This window comes from Kryptolebias marmoratus, linkage group LG2 (genome assembly GCF_001649575.2).
Source record: "Kryptolebias marmoratus isolate JLee-2015 linkage group LG2, ASM164957v2, whole genome shotgun sequence".
In the NCBI taxonomy this organism is placed as follows: domain Eukaryota; kingdom Metazoa; phylum Chordata; class Actinopteri; order Cyprinodontiformes; family Rivulidae; genus Kryptolebias; species Kryptolebias marmoratus.
In genome coordinates this window covers 16,653,814-16,668,355 of record NC_051431.1, presented here as the reverse complement: position 1 = coordinate 16,668,355, position 14,542 = coordinate 16,653,814, and the positions used below count along the sequence as shown (strand labels likewise).

The window sequence follows — 14,542 nt, the reverse complement described above, 5'->3', positions numbered from 1 at the left end:
TTAGGTTTTTTTTGTGACTTGTGAATATTCTGCACTTCACTATTTAAGCAGACGCAATATTAGTAATGCCACTGATGTAATGTTTTCAGTTCCACTTACTGCAGCACAATCCACCAAAATGCACTGTACGCACTCTCATGCCTAAAAGTTGTTGCTGGATTTGTTTTGTTCTTTAAGAAATCCCAGCTCAGATATTCTTTTGCCAAGCACTGCTAAATCAATAAATAACTAAATAATAACAATACTCGTCCAAATGTTGACAAAGTTAAAGAGAAGTTAAAATTATAAAACAAGATCCTAATCGTTTTAACAAGTCCAACCACTTCCCACTATTCTCCAGCACAGCTGTTAAGATTAAGTTCCTTAAGTGAGGTAACAGATTAAAGACTGACAGATTCTCTGCAAATATATTACAAATTTTATTTCACAACATTTTAACAATTATTTGCTCAATTTACTTGTGAAATGTTGGAACTCCAAATCAACGATTAAAACTTTTTGACACAAAACCAGGCCAACCGAAGAGTTGAGGACCCAAATGGAGACACGAGAGGTGACTTAATGAAAACAGTTGTTTTATTTGCAGATCAGACACAAGTGAGCACACAAACCCAGCAGTGACGAAACCATGATAACACAAGGATCTGACAAACACTCAAAGGAAAACCAGGACTTTAAACACTCAGAGGGATGACGACCACGAGGAACAGGTGTGCTGATTACAAACACAGGACAGGCGTGGAAAAAGAGACAGGAAGGCCACAAGAAGAAACCAAAGAGAAACAAATTCTAGCAAAATCCCAAACCCCAAAATCCAAATGTAGTCCTAGAACCCTACGAGCCGTATCACATGATTGTGTGTCTCAGTGTTAATCTTATGATGGTGTTGAGCTCCATGTTAGTCGGGACAGCCTTTGATTTTAGGTGTGAGGTGTAAGGACCCCATCCAGTCCACTAGATGTTTCTGTAGTTTTCTTCTCTTTCAGGGAGCAGGTGGATGGTTAGGCTGCCTAACTGAGGACACCTGGGCTGATGTTAAAAGATCAGCTTCCAGCCGGTTACAACTCTGCTTTTTTTGGTTTGGCCTCCAGATTAGATCTGGTTGGAGCGGGCAGCAGTGCTTGTGCACACATTTCCCAGATGGCGGTGATTTATCGTTTCTCACAGAGCTATTTTTGTAGAAATAAATTATCTTTCACATAGATCTGCTCGTCTGTTTCCCATTTTTTTTGTCACAGCCTTTGAGACGGGCGTTACATAGGATCATTTCTTCACATTAAAGACCTCTGCATATTCTCTTCCATACATCCAACCTTAGCACAAAAAGTCAGGAAATTTGTATTTGGATGATTGTTTTTTTTTGTTTGTTTGTTTTGTTTTAACAATGCTTCTTGGCAATAAATCGTGTACCGCTGAAAAGCCTGTTTATTTCCCCTTAAATGGTGCTACATTTGTTAGGAAATTGCATTTGTGGGTTGCAGCCATGGAAAACTTGCCAAATCTTCTCTGCTAATGGAAACAGCTTATTCTGTTATTGACTCTTGTTTTGAGCTCCTAGTACCCCAGGTGCCAATCATCAGACCAGCGGCAACCTCATACCTCCACAGTCTGGGACTGAACTCTACCCTTCAAGATGACAACGCTTCCCCCCACAGAGCGGGGTTGATCAGAGACTACCTCCAGAATCTGGGAGTGGAGAGGATGGAGTAGCCTGCCTGCGATCCTGACATCAACCTCACCGAACACCTGTGGGATCAGCCTGGGTGTGCCATTTCTTCCAGAGTGACCACCACAACCATACTGGCTGACTTAGAGCCAATGCTTGTTGAGACTGGGAGGCCATCCCATAGAAACGAGTGACCAAGCTGGTCAGCAGCACGAGGAGGAGCTGCCAGGCTGCTGTGGCTGTGTATGGTTCTTCCACATGCTACTGAGGTCCCTGTTTGTTAAATGAATATATTGTTAAATTGCTAATTGAGCTGAACTTGCAAGTAGCTAGACTTAATTTTTGATTCTTAAAAGTGTTTGACCTCTTCTCTAAAAGCATCTTCCTTTTTTTTTGATTTAAGTATGGACACGTTGTCAGAGATTATGATGGTAGATTATTTCTCTCTCCCATTCTCCGTTAAACACCCATCACACACACAAACACACACCCTGGGGATTGGAACCTCATAACTGCAGAGCGCTGGAGCCCATTAACCACTGGCATGGTCCTCACTTAGTCCCGGTGCAGAGGAACATTTTCCCCTTTGAACCGAGATCAGTTTTACAGCTTTCTCACTGCTGGATGAGTTTACAAAAGATGATTTTTAAACAGCCTGTACAGTCATACAATAAGTTGGCATGTTTGTTCATGGTCAGTCCAGATGTAGCAGTTTATTTGAGTTTTATTTTCTTCGTACAAACACACATTTTTACAGATTTACTTTACTTTCCAGGAAACAATGTTGTCACGTTGCCTTGATTTTGGCTTTTTTTTACATTTTGATGTTGAAATTGTACCTTTGTATGTATCTGTCTGTGTATGCCTGATGATGTTCTTTGTTTTTCTGACGTTATCCTAGGGGTTGGGAAAGCTAAATGTCTGGCATGTTTTCAGAAAGAACAGCTATCCGCATTAAAAATTAAGAGCTGAATTTATTCTATTGTACAGAAAAATATAGAGAGGTGTTTTTTGGCCTGTGAAAGACTTATGCAACCCACTGTATTAAAATTAATTTAATTTGCTTCAGTTTTACATGAAAGGCAGGCTCAGGATTAAATCACAGGCAGAAATCTAAGACAGCAAAATAAGACATGAGACGATCTGGAGCAAACAGGGGGGTCTGACCACTGACTGAGAAACCCTGAGGTAAACAGGGAGGGGTGACCGTGACTCACTGAGTTAAAAGAAGAGCAACGGACACACAGGAGTGCTACCAACCACTTTAATAAGTGTCTCCAATACCACAGAATATGTCAAAGGGGTTACTTTAATACATCACTATAGAGAAAGACATGGCAGCCAAGAAGAGCAGCATCGTCAGAGCAAAGCTTTGTCTCTGCTCAGCGCCACTATAGTACTTAGCTACCTCCCTGTTGGGGTTCGGTCCTGAGAACCAGAGCTGCATGCAGCGGCCGGAGCTTTTGGTATAGGTGGTGTACAGGTAAGAGTTGGACCAGATTTGTTCACACATGGATTTGGGTGTTGGGAAAACTTCAGTCCACTTTCTGCATTTGCTGCCTTCAGGGCACTTATTGATCTCTGAGAGAAAGACATGAGGACAGAGACAAGTCTTTAACAAACAAATACAGGTAGCAACGCACAACGCAGCCTGGTATTCACCGGGTACTTATCCCGTACATATCTAGTGCATTCCCTGTACAGTATTTATATGGTATGTATCAAGTACTTACTAGGTATGTATCTGGTACCTACAGAGTTTTTACCTGGTACTTCCTGTGGACTTACTGGGTATGTACCTGATATGTTTCTGGTCATTATGTACAGGGTACATACCTTGTACAGTATTTAGCTGGTATTTAGCTGGTACGTACCTAGTACTTAACGGGTATGCACGCAGTACTTACCTGGTACATATTTTATTATTTAATTGCTGGTACTTACCATATATGTACCAGGTAAGTATTTGGTATGTACTGGGTACGTATTGGGTACCAGGTAAGCACCCTATACAAACAGGTATATACCCAGTAAGTTTCTGGTACTTACCTGGTATGTACCAGTCTGTACTTTTTCTTGCTGCCAGTCACTTCATTATGCTGCCTGGTCCCCATAGGTACCAGATGCAAAGCAGGTAAATACCTGGTAAGTACCAGGTCAACCTAGTGTTTACCTGTTACATATATCTATATTGTGTAATTTTATAGATTCATTTCACATCATCCAGTCATAGCAGGTAACTGGAAAAAATTTTCATCCGTGCTTTCTGCTCAGAGGAAACTGAGTGTTGACGTCTTTAAGGTTTTGAATGTCTTACTTGAGGTCCAGTCCCATCCCTTGTGCCAGTTCGTCTTGCAGGTGAAATCGTTCTTGCAGTCTTCCCACCATTGTTCGCAGTCCTCCTTACAGAGAGGCACATCCAGGATTCGCTCCTTTCGCCAGCTGTCGTCTGCCTGAAACGTGCACACAAAGGTCTCCGTTTTATGACTCATAATATCAGAGCAAAAGTGACACATATGGAAAAAAAACCTTTCCTCACACATGCATTGTGATAGTCCATATGATGAGCTCTTTTCTAATTAAACTGTGGCAAAACATAAAGCTCCTTCATAAAACTATTTTAACCCTCCCGTGGCCTACGAGGGCTTCTCTACCTCTCTTCATCTTTCTCTGTCTTTTGAGGGCTTTAAAACCACAGGATGTGTGGACTCAGCAGCTTTCAATTAAATTCTTGTGCTGCCATCTAGTGTTACTGTCACGCTTGTGCACTGCAACACTTTTAGACAATACATACCAGCTGTATCCAGGGCCCCAGGTGAGGTGAGCACTCGTAAAAGCAAGTGTCCTGGATGAAATGTTTCTTGCACTTAGGGCTCATAACACCACAGTGATCCCAGTTGAAGTTGTACAGGTACGAGTTGTCTTCGTGGGCCCCTTCCGTGGTGTTTGCAGTGCAACATGCATTGTCCTTCCAGGGGGAACACTGGAAAAAGAAAAAGGGGATCATTATCCGCAGTTATACCCACAAATACATAAACAACCCATATATTTTTCAGCTCAAGCATGAATAGCTGTCAGATATTAGGCCAATTTCAGCATCGGTTTGCTCTTTATTGCCAAAAGTCGAAAGGTGGAAATGTTTTTGGCTATATGTGTGTGCGCGCATCTGTCTGTTGGCAAAATATTTCATGAACCACTGGATGAATTTTGCTGAAACTTGCCGAAACTAATCATTGGATGTGCAGCTACAACCGATAGACCTTTGGATTCAGTTCAATTCAGTATGGCCTCCACAGATATTGAGCTAAATTTTGATGTGATTCTCAATACAAGCTCTGAGTGTGGCATTGCATGTAACATTACTTTCGAGGTTTGACCAAAATGGCTACAACTCAACAGTGTCATTTATCAACACAAAATTATCTTATTCTCAAATGAAAGATGAAAGGTGGCGGGCGTTGGCTTTTTTAATTGGATGTCAGTGGATGTTTCTATGTATCACCTGGAGGTAGAGCTCTCCCTCGGGACCAGGCTCTGTTTTGTGGTGTTTTCCGTCCATGCACATGTTGAGCGGGTCCAGAGACAGAACCCTGCTGGAGAGGGCGAGCAGCGAGGCCAGGAGCAGCAGCATGACTATACAGAGGACAGAAATATAAAAAGAAGTCTGGGGGTCATCCTCGTGAAACGATAAAAATACAAACGGCTCTCAGAATGCAATATGGGTAAAAAGTCCACTTTGTTTCGTGGATTTCTTTTAACCTTCAGTCATTTCTTTTACTCAGCATTGTGTGGATGTTCCTCTAATATGTTCTGACTGGAAATGTTACCATTCAGGCTTCCTGTTTGTGCGTTTAGGAGAAGAACATTAAACCAACACCGTGCTTCACTTGTCGATTTCACGCAGAGACTCATATGAGGGGTCACTATGTATTGTTTCCCTGCTGTCATAATCTGGTGTTGGAGCATCTTGCAGATAAAATCAAGCTGGAACACTCAGGTCAGTGGAAAAGCTGTTGAATATATAGCATCTGCAAGTATGTTCCCAGCTCTGCTGTCAGATCGTCATCACTCAACAAATGCTTGAGTGGGAATTGCCTTGAAGTGTTATATTTCGTGTGTAACTCATAATAATTTTCATCTTCTGTGTCAAACACTCAAGCCATCTGTGAAGATGGAACATTTTGTGTGTACCGTGCCCAATACAAACCCATGTGGATGAGCTTTAAAACTGAATCCAATTTAAGATTTGTTTCATGCAAGTGACAAAATTGTGTTTCAGTCCAAACATTTGGTTACAGGAGGGATACTTGAGGAAAAAAAAACATGAATTGTGATCAAAGTGTTGGCCTAAACGTTCTTTCTGAGCATAACACCTGCATCATTATGACCGGAACGGACTTTGTAGCATCCAGTCAATAAGAAGAAGGCCAGAACTGATGGCTAAACGATGATTTATTAAAGCCATCTGTGTCATCAACCACTGTAAGAGCGAGACAAGAATAAGTAACAGTAATTACAATTATTTTATCATCCATCGTTACATTTCTTTCTATTCACACAACCTATCGCATCTTTTCCCATAAACATTTCAATTTTAATCACAGTTACAAACCTTGTTCTCCTATCGACTGAAGCTAAACTTGAGCTGCTTTGTAACCTTTTCCTTGATCTTTTCTCTCTGTTGCCGTTAGCTCCATTCACTTTCCCTTTTAGTCAACCTTTTCTTGTCGAGCTGAGCTCCGTTGGCATGCTTTCACTCACGAGGAAGTTGCCAAAAATTAAGGTGTAATAAATTACAACATAATGACCTTAAATCATAGTTGCTAGTAACTTTACTCTGCTGGCATGTACTGACTTTTTTTTAACTTCTTAATGCTGTGATACATTATGTTTTACAAGAACTGAGCCAGATCAGAACAATTTTAACTAAACTCTCCCATGATGCCAGAATGATATCAGAAGAAAGAAAGTGATATTAAACAATTATAATACACAAAAAACTCTTTAAAGTATACTTAGCATTACAGTTGCATCCTTTTACTCTAGCTTTTGTTCTTGAATTAAAGAAAATATATATTTTTTGTTTTGTAGAGGGATGGTTTAGTGTAATAAAAATGATTCAAAGTGAAAACCACGTGAGAACATAAGGTGGATGTGTAAGTCTTGCGGGTCATGTCTTAAACCTTTGGAGCCTTGTTTCTTTTTTTGACAACAGAGCTGCTGAGCCATTCAAAATCCACTTCATCTAAGCACATGTCAGAGAAATATAACTGTGGAAGCCCTGCTTGATTGACCAATAATTTGAGGTAACAAGATGAACGACTTGAGTAACGCGAATAATTAAGAAAAAAAAAAAGGAAAACTTAACAAATCCAACGCAGAGACAGCTCACTTTCTTCATTTTTAGGGTTATGCAGAGCTGTAACTTGATGAAGGGCCTTTAATCTCAACCTCTGGTTGTAAGAGCAGGCGTGACTCACTTTTATCAGATAACGTGTGCAGCTGACAGCGAATCCAACTTGAGCTCTGATACCTGCGCCCCATCTGTGGCTGATATAAGTTTAGACACAACAACAAATTCAGCCAAAGCAGGCGTCGTAACTGGTTTTCACTCCACAGTGAATCTGTTTTGGTTATGTTTCTACTGGTCACTTTTTCCTCACATTTCCATTTAACTTGGATGAAGATTTCCCCGAAAGGGCTTCTAAAGATAACTAAAAATGTCACGGGTAAAGCAGAAAACAACGAGAAAAATATGTAATGCATAAACTGCAAAGATTAAGCTTGTCGTAAGTTATAAAAACTTATGGCTCTGTTTTAAAATTGTCTCAATACAGCAGAAGCAGAAACAGTTTTATCAAACAAGTAAATCATCTTTTCGAGTTCATGTAAAAGAACTCCAAATGAGTACAACAATCCGCATGAAATCACATTATTTTACGTCAGAAATAACTGGAGCCGTACTTTACCTTGTTAACTCCTGAGATGATTCGGTGGGGAAGAACTCGTCTGACAAACCTGTGTCTCCCGTCAACCTCTCACACACTTCTCAAGACCAGTCAGGCGGTACAGAACACACATCTGTGAGAGGAGTGTGACCGAGCACAAGGTTGGCCCTGACTCATCTAAAAATATGAAGAACCTGCACCTGCTACTGGTACGCTGGATTCCTAAGTCCGAAGTCTAGTACCTGTGTGTGCACGTGTGTGCGCCCATGTGTGTGTGTGTGCGTGTGCTAAAAGCAGAAAGAAACTGCGAAGAATGAGAAAGACAGTGTGTGTGTTTAGCCCATGTACTTGTGTGTGATATTTATTTTATGGCATCTTACTGATTGGACAGTTTGTCTTATCTCAAGGTCTTTCCATCCCCTCTCTCTCTCTCTCTCTCTCTCTCTCTCTCTCTCTCTCTCTCTCTCTCTCTCTCTCACTCACACACACACACACACAAACCTTGTGCAGCACTGTGCGACTCGTAAAGGCCATAAGAGCAACGGGGCCGTGCAGAGACCTTTAAAGGAGCAGGCTCAAAATGTAAAAACTACAAGATAGGATAAACTTTTCATACATCTACAAACAATATAATCCACAACATGAGCTGCTGAGTTTGTGCAATTCATGTTTAATCATCTGATCCCATCCTCCTTCATCTCTACCTGGAACCACCAGAGTCTGCTGTTGCAGGGTTTTATTTATTTATTTATTTTTTTGAAAGATTTTTCTACAGTTAGCACAACGTCACTCTCAAGCGGTCAAACACCAGCCCAGAGCTACGAGCGCAGAGGCAGCAGGATGTCACTTGCTGCCACACCTATGAACAAGTCGGCTGAACCCATCCACCAGGTGTGCACGCCTGTATGTGTAGTTGGATTTCGCACACTGGAGTTTTTTTTCATTTATCGATTACCGCCGCCAAGGAGGTTCTGTTGTCGGCGGCGACTGTCTGTCTGTCTGTCTGTGTAAAAGATTACTCAGAGGTTTGTGAACAGATTCTCACAACATTTTCAGGAAACATCAAACATGGTACAAGTAACACGTGGTTAAATTCTGGTAATGATCCAGACAAAGTTAAAGGTCAAAGGTCAAGGCCACAGCTCACCATACACTGTGTAATTTGATTATACATTTAAAGGCCTGCCATAATTGTGATGAGTCCAGCAGCAAACAGGCGGCGGTGGGACATTATCGTTTGCTCAGATTAATGTGTGCGTGCTCATCTATCTGATACAAACATAACTAAAACTATCTCCCCTCTGTTTCATCATAATGATGAAGGAAATCACTGACACTGAGTTACATTTAGGCTTTGACGCAAAGAAAATATACAGTTGATCATTTTTGTTTCTTATTTTTTATGTATTTGTTTTTCTTTTCGTGATGGCAGCCTGTGAGAGGTGAGCCAGTCCTCCACTCCTCCACTCTCTTCTCCTTCTTTCATAACCCTGTGTGACCCAAGGTGGTCAGGAGACGTAAATATCTGGAGCTGCAGCTGGATGACAAACTGGACTGGCCATTGAACATGGAGACGCTCCACAGAAAGGGACAAGACTGCCTCTGCTTCCTCAGGAGTCCTTCAACATCTGAAACATCTGCAGGTGTTTTGTCAGCCTGCGGTGACCGACGTCCTCCTCAGTGCTGGGGATGAAACAGCAAGGAGAGGGGAAATGACAAGACTGGACAGGCTGATGAGGAGGGCTGATAACCCCCTCAGATGACTCAGAAAAAGCGGACAAGTTCCTCTTTTATGTCAAACATATTGTCTCTGTCCTATGTCCAACTGCTCCCAGCTTTTTAAAACAGACAGTGCTGTCTGTTTTATCCTGCAGGATACAAAAAAAAAACCCAAAACAAACAAAAAACAAACAAACAAACAAACAACAAAACCTAATGATTTAGTTTAAAAAGATTGTAAAGAGTTTCTTTAATGATATAATGAATATTAACGTAATTAGTTAATTTTAAAGGAGTTTATTAAGTTTTTTTTTTACTGTGTTTATTATGACTGAACATTCAGTTGAGTATTTTAATTTATTTTTTATTTTTGTATGTTTAATTTCAGTTGAGTTTAATGTGTATAATGTGGATGTGTTTATTTTTTGTCATGGTGCTACAGGACTTCTTCAGTTTTCCTCTGAAATCAATAAAAGTTTATATCTGGTGCGCGCGCTCTGCATCCATCTGTCTTAAAGCGCAATTTATGATTTATCCGCACGTGCCCGCGCAGAGCGCAGAAAGGCCACAGATTATCAGCTGGGGCTGAAATAATATTCAACTGTATAACAACCATAATAAATGCCCATATTTGATAGAAAAACATGTGTTTTTTCAGTGTAAGTTAATATTATAATCAGTAAATGAAGCTGTCAGTAGAACGTTCGGAAAGTCACGTGACTCGAACCTTTTCTTAAAATTCTTCTTCTCTAAACTCCAAGATTCGATCAGAAACACAAGATTCATTTCTCCTGAGTTACTCAAAGAGTTCAGAGCAAAAAACCCTTTTCTGCATCTGTTTGTGTAAAACATGGAAAAGCTGCATCAACGAGGCTCCGCCGTGGAAGAAGTAAGACTGATTTCATTCATTTAACAAGTTTTTTTTTAATTTAAACTAAAATAAAAGTCATTTTATGATTCCCAGATCTGTAGTTTATAATATTTAAATAAATAAAATAAGTTGTTCGACGGGTATGAACAGTTTAAATGATTAAAAATCAGAATAAATTCCTAATTAAATTTACTCAACTTTCCGCACAATCCTGTTCAGAAAAACGACTTTTAGTTCAGTTTATTTATATTAAACCGATTCACAACAAAAGTCATGTCAGGGACTCAAAGCTGCAGGTCCGCTTCAGATCACATTGAAGGTAACATTATTTAAATGAATGCATGTCGCCCGCGGCCTGTCATGCAGGAGTTTGAAACTGAAATCACCTCATGTTAAGAAATGACGGAGTTAAAACTGTTTAAAACTGTTTAAACTGGTCGAATATTAAAAATAACATTATGTACGATCTCACGCTCATAGTTTCTGATATGAATGACTCTCCGCTACTACCACACCAAATTTTAGCTCAATATCTGTAAAACCGACTGAGTTAAAGCCGTCTGTGTGTTTTCTACGTTTGTTTAGCTGTGGCAGCCATCTTAAATCGGACTGATTCAAAAAGTTAATCAATTGTAAATCTTCATTTAGTGAATACTTACTGAAAGTTTCATTAACATCCGAGCTCTGGTTCTTGAGATATTTTGCTAACAGAAAAACACGGTTGACTCCAACATTTTAATGCCTAAGTTTTAAGTAAAGGTAAGGTGCAATAAGTAGCGCTTTGGGTATGTATTAGAGATAAGTCTCAGCTACCACCACACTAAGTTTTAGCTCAGTATCTGTAAAACTTACTGACTTATAGCTACTTTTGTGTTTTCTATGTTTAATTAGCTGTGGCGGCCATCTTGAATCAGGCCGACTCCAAAAGTAAATCAACTGTAAATATTGATTCAGTGATTACTTACAGTGAGTTTCATTGAAATCTGAGCTCTGGTTCATGAGATATTTTGCTAACAGACAAACTAACACGCACACACACAGACAGGTAAATCACGATCGCTTAATCACTTAATTATGACGGGTTTAGAGTCACTCTTGTGACGTCACAGCAATGGAAGGTTTTCATAAAATGCTTCATTTAATTCCAGAGTCATTATTTCGTCATAAACTGAAAGATTCGATCAGGAACATAAGATTCATTTCTCCAGAGTTACTCAAAGAGTTCAGAGAGAAAACACCTTTTTCTGCATCTGTTTGTGTAAAACATGGAAAAGCTGCATCAACGAGGCTCTGCCGTGGAAGAAGTAAGACTGATTTCATTGCTGCTTCGTGTTTTCACCTGAAAACTTTCACTGATGGCTTTAAAACGCGACTTTCACGGATTGTTTCTGTAATGAAAAGTTAATTATGTTTCCTGAACATGTAGTTTACATGATTACAACCAAGAAAAAAGTTACTCAGCAAGTTTAAACAACTTCAGTTAACAGAAATCTGCATAAACACCTGTCAGAGACTGTAACTTAGATTACTGAAGCTAAAATCTCAGAGGGTGGGGTGAATGCATATCGCCCGCCGCCTGTCGTGTCAGAGTTTTAATCTGAGAAATGATAAAATTATGACTGTTTGGGTCAAACATTAAAAATAAAGTTATGTGTTAGCTAATGTCACTGTGACGGCCATCTTGAATTGTGTTGACTTCAGTAGTTACTCAGGTGTAGATGTGTTTACCAGAGCTTCATTAGGAGAGGAGGGAGGAGTTTATGAAATATTTTGCTAACAGACAAACAGGATCGGCTCCAGTGGTTTAATGATAAATCTTGAAGCTAACATCTTGATTAATGAGTCGCTCTCAGAATACGTGTTGTGATTCTCAGCTACTACCACACCAAACTTTAGTTTAAGATCTGTAAAGCTGGCTGGGACAGCTATCTGTAATTAGATTGGCTGTGGCGGCCATTTTGAATGTTGTTGGCACCAAAAGTGACCTCAGGGCACTAAAAGCAAACAGGTCCAGTTCAGATCAGATTCCAGATAATCCAGTTCAGTCCAAAACATTCAGGTTCAAATCGAACAACAGAGATCTGAGCTGAACAGCATCAAAGTCTTCAGATCCATTTATCTCTCGTTAAAACACGACAAAGAGGACAGATAAAGATGAGTTCAACAGTAAAACGAGACATCTGCTGCTTTCAGAGTAACTTGTACCAAATGGTTTCAAGTACATCAACTTTCTAATCTTTCTTTAAGTTCTTACAGTGACACGTTAACATAAATGTTTGTTTCTGTCCTCAGAACAACTACCTCCACGTCTGGGGGAGAAGTCCGCTTCTGGATCCAAACAGGCCCGACTCTCTTCGAGCTCCGTCACCAGAGCTGACTGCTCCAAAAACCCCTGGGCGTTCATGGTTCCCATCAGACTCCTCTTCAGAGTCAGAGCAATGTCACCTGGACTGTGAGGTACTGGATACTACTACTGCTGATACTACTATTACTACTACTACTACTACTACTACTACTACTACTACTACGACTACTACTACTACTACTACTACTACTACTACTACTGCTGATACTACTAATAATAGTAATATATTAAATATTGTCTGCCTCTTGGTGCATACGATCCAACACCATATTCCACCTTTTCATTGCTGGTTTCGGCTCATTAGGAATTTGGATCCTAATCAAACTTATGAAAGAATGAAACTTTTATTTTGAAGAGTATGTTGAAGCTTTATTTTTAAAGGTCAGCATAATCAGAGGTGTTGAACCTGTTCTGTTCATTTCCTGTCAGTGACTTTCAATACAAGACTTTCTCTAAAAACACATTTTATTTCATTTTAAATACATCATACAAGTTTTACAGCATATTAAAGTCATTAGTAAGATGTTTATCCAGCAGAAAGCTAACGTTTATGATTGTTTCTTTCTTCAGCCTGCCCAGCGCTGCACATGGTCTGTAGCTGAGGTTACAGACCCAAACAGGCCCAGCAGCCTGAGACTAGTCTTTCGTAGACACCCAACGTCAAGAAAGACATCAACTTCTGACAATCCCTCCGGCTCCAAACTGACCATCTCCTCAGAGTCAGAGGAGCACAGCCTGCTTAAACAGGTACTGAAGAAGAATAAGCTTTGTTTTGAAAGGTCAACATAATTCCTTTTTAATTGCTGCTTTGGGCCCGTTTGCTTTTTTATGACTTTAAATATTGAGTTTTGCAGAGCTCCTCAGTTAATTCTTTGTGTTATAAAAGGTCTAATCAGTAAAGACAAGGTATTTAAATGTTTACAGGGTTTATGGGGGCAGCCATGATGTTTGCTCCTATCATTTTAGGGTGGAAAGTTTTTAGTTGTATATTTGCATTTTCATTGAGGGATTTTATTTTATCTGTTTTGATGAGCTGTAGTAAAATGCATAACTGAGCTTAATTTAACTATTCTATCAGTTTATTTATATAGGGTCAATTCACAACTAAAGTCATCTCTCAGGCCAAAACATGAAGATTTAAATCTAGTAGCCTAATAGAGATCTGAACTGGATGGCATAAAAAGCTTAAAGTTTCAAATGGTTTCAAAAATAACAATTTCAATTTGTTCTGTAAATGTATTCATTATTAGTGGCGTTTAACCTGTTATATACCCTTAATGTCAGTCACTTTCAAGGCAAGACTTTTTCTAAAAACATGTTTTATTTAATTTTATTTAAACATTTCATAAAGTCTTTACAGCTCATTAAAGCCCTTATTATGAGATGTTAATCCAGCAGAAAGCTAACATATAGGCTTGTTTCTGTCCTCAGGTTGACCCTCTGTCAGCATCAGAGAAAGTCAAAAACCAGCGTCTTGCTGCAGTACGTGCTCCATCAAAGCCAAAACCCGTCAAACGACGGCCTCTGGCTGCAAACCCTGGTCCCTCAAAACCAGAGCTTCCTGTTGCAGCACCTGCTCCGTCAAAACGCCAGACTACTGCTGAAGTACGTCCTCCACAAAAGCTCACGCTTATTGATCTGTTTTCTGTTCCATCAATAAGCTACAATCCTGCTGGAGACACTGTCCCCTCAAAACGAATGTGTCCTCAACGAAAGAGCATACTTATTGATGCATTACCTCTTCCTCCAAAACACCGTTGTCACGCTGCAGACCCTGGCCACTAAAAACGCCAGCCTCCTGCTGCTGTACCTGCTCTGCCAAAACGCTGTCTTCCTGCTGCAGGCCCTGTCTCCTCAAAACCTGAGCTTCCTCCTCCAGGACGTACTCCTTCAAGCCCAAAACTGACTGAGCTCTTACCGGCATTCAAGCAAAATGCCAAGAGGACGATGAACTTTCAAAGAAAGAAGCAGCT

General features: G+C 40.1%; 1 protein-coding gene across 1 annotated transcript; it reads right to left on the bottom strand.

Annotated features, from left to right (window-relative positions):
• Nucleotides 1-2,359: 2,359 nt before the first annotated feature.
• Nucleotides 2,360-7,916, bottom strand: folr (folate receptor). The gene is made up of 5 exons (XM_017423947.3): nucleotides 7,636-7,916; nucleotides 5,169-5,299; nucleotides 4,461-4,649; nucleotides 3,984-4,119; nucleotides 2,360-3,247 (listed from the first exon to the last, which is right to left on the bottom strand). The coding sequence occupies exons 2-5, from the start codon at nucleotides 5,295-5,297 to the stop codon at nucleotides 2,976-2,978; spliced, it is 726 nt and encodes a 241-aa protein (XP_017279436.1). The 5' UTR covers nucleotides 5,298-5,299; nucleotides 7,636-7,916; the 3' UTR covers nucleotides 2,360-2,975.
• Nucleotides 7,917-14,542: the final 6,626 nt, after the last annotated feature.

Coding starts and splice junctions, on each gene's coding strand:
- folr (XM_017423947.3), bottom strand. CDS start 5,297: ATGCTGCTGCTCCTGGCCTCGCTGCTCGCCCTCTCCAGCAGGGTTCTG. Junction 4,120..4,460: donor TGGGGCCCTGGATACAGCTG/GTATGTATTGTC, acceptor TGCACGTTTCAG/GCAGACGACAGCTGGCGAAA. Junction 3,248..3,983: donor GGGATGGGACTGGACCTCAA/GTAAGACATTCA, acceptor TCTTTCTCTCAG/AGATCAATAAGTGCCCTGAA.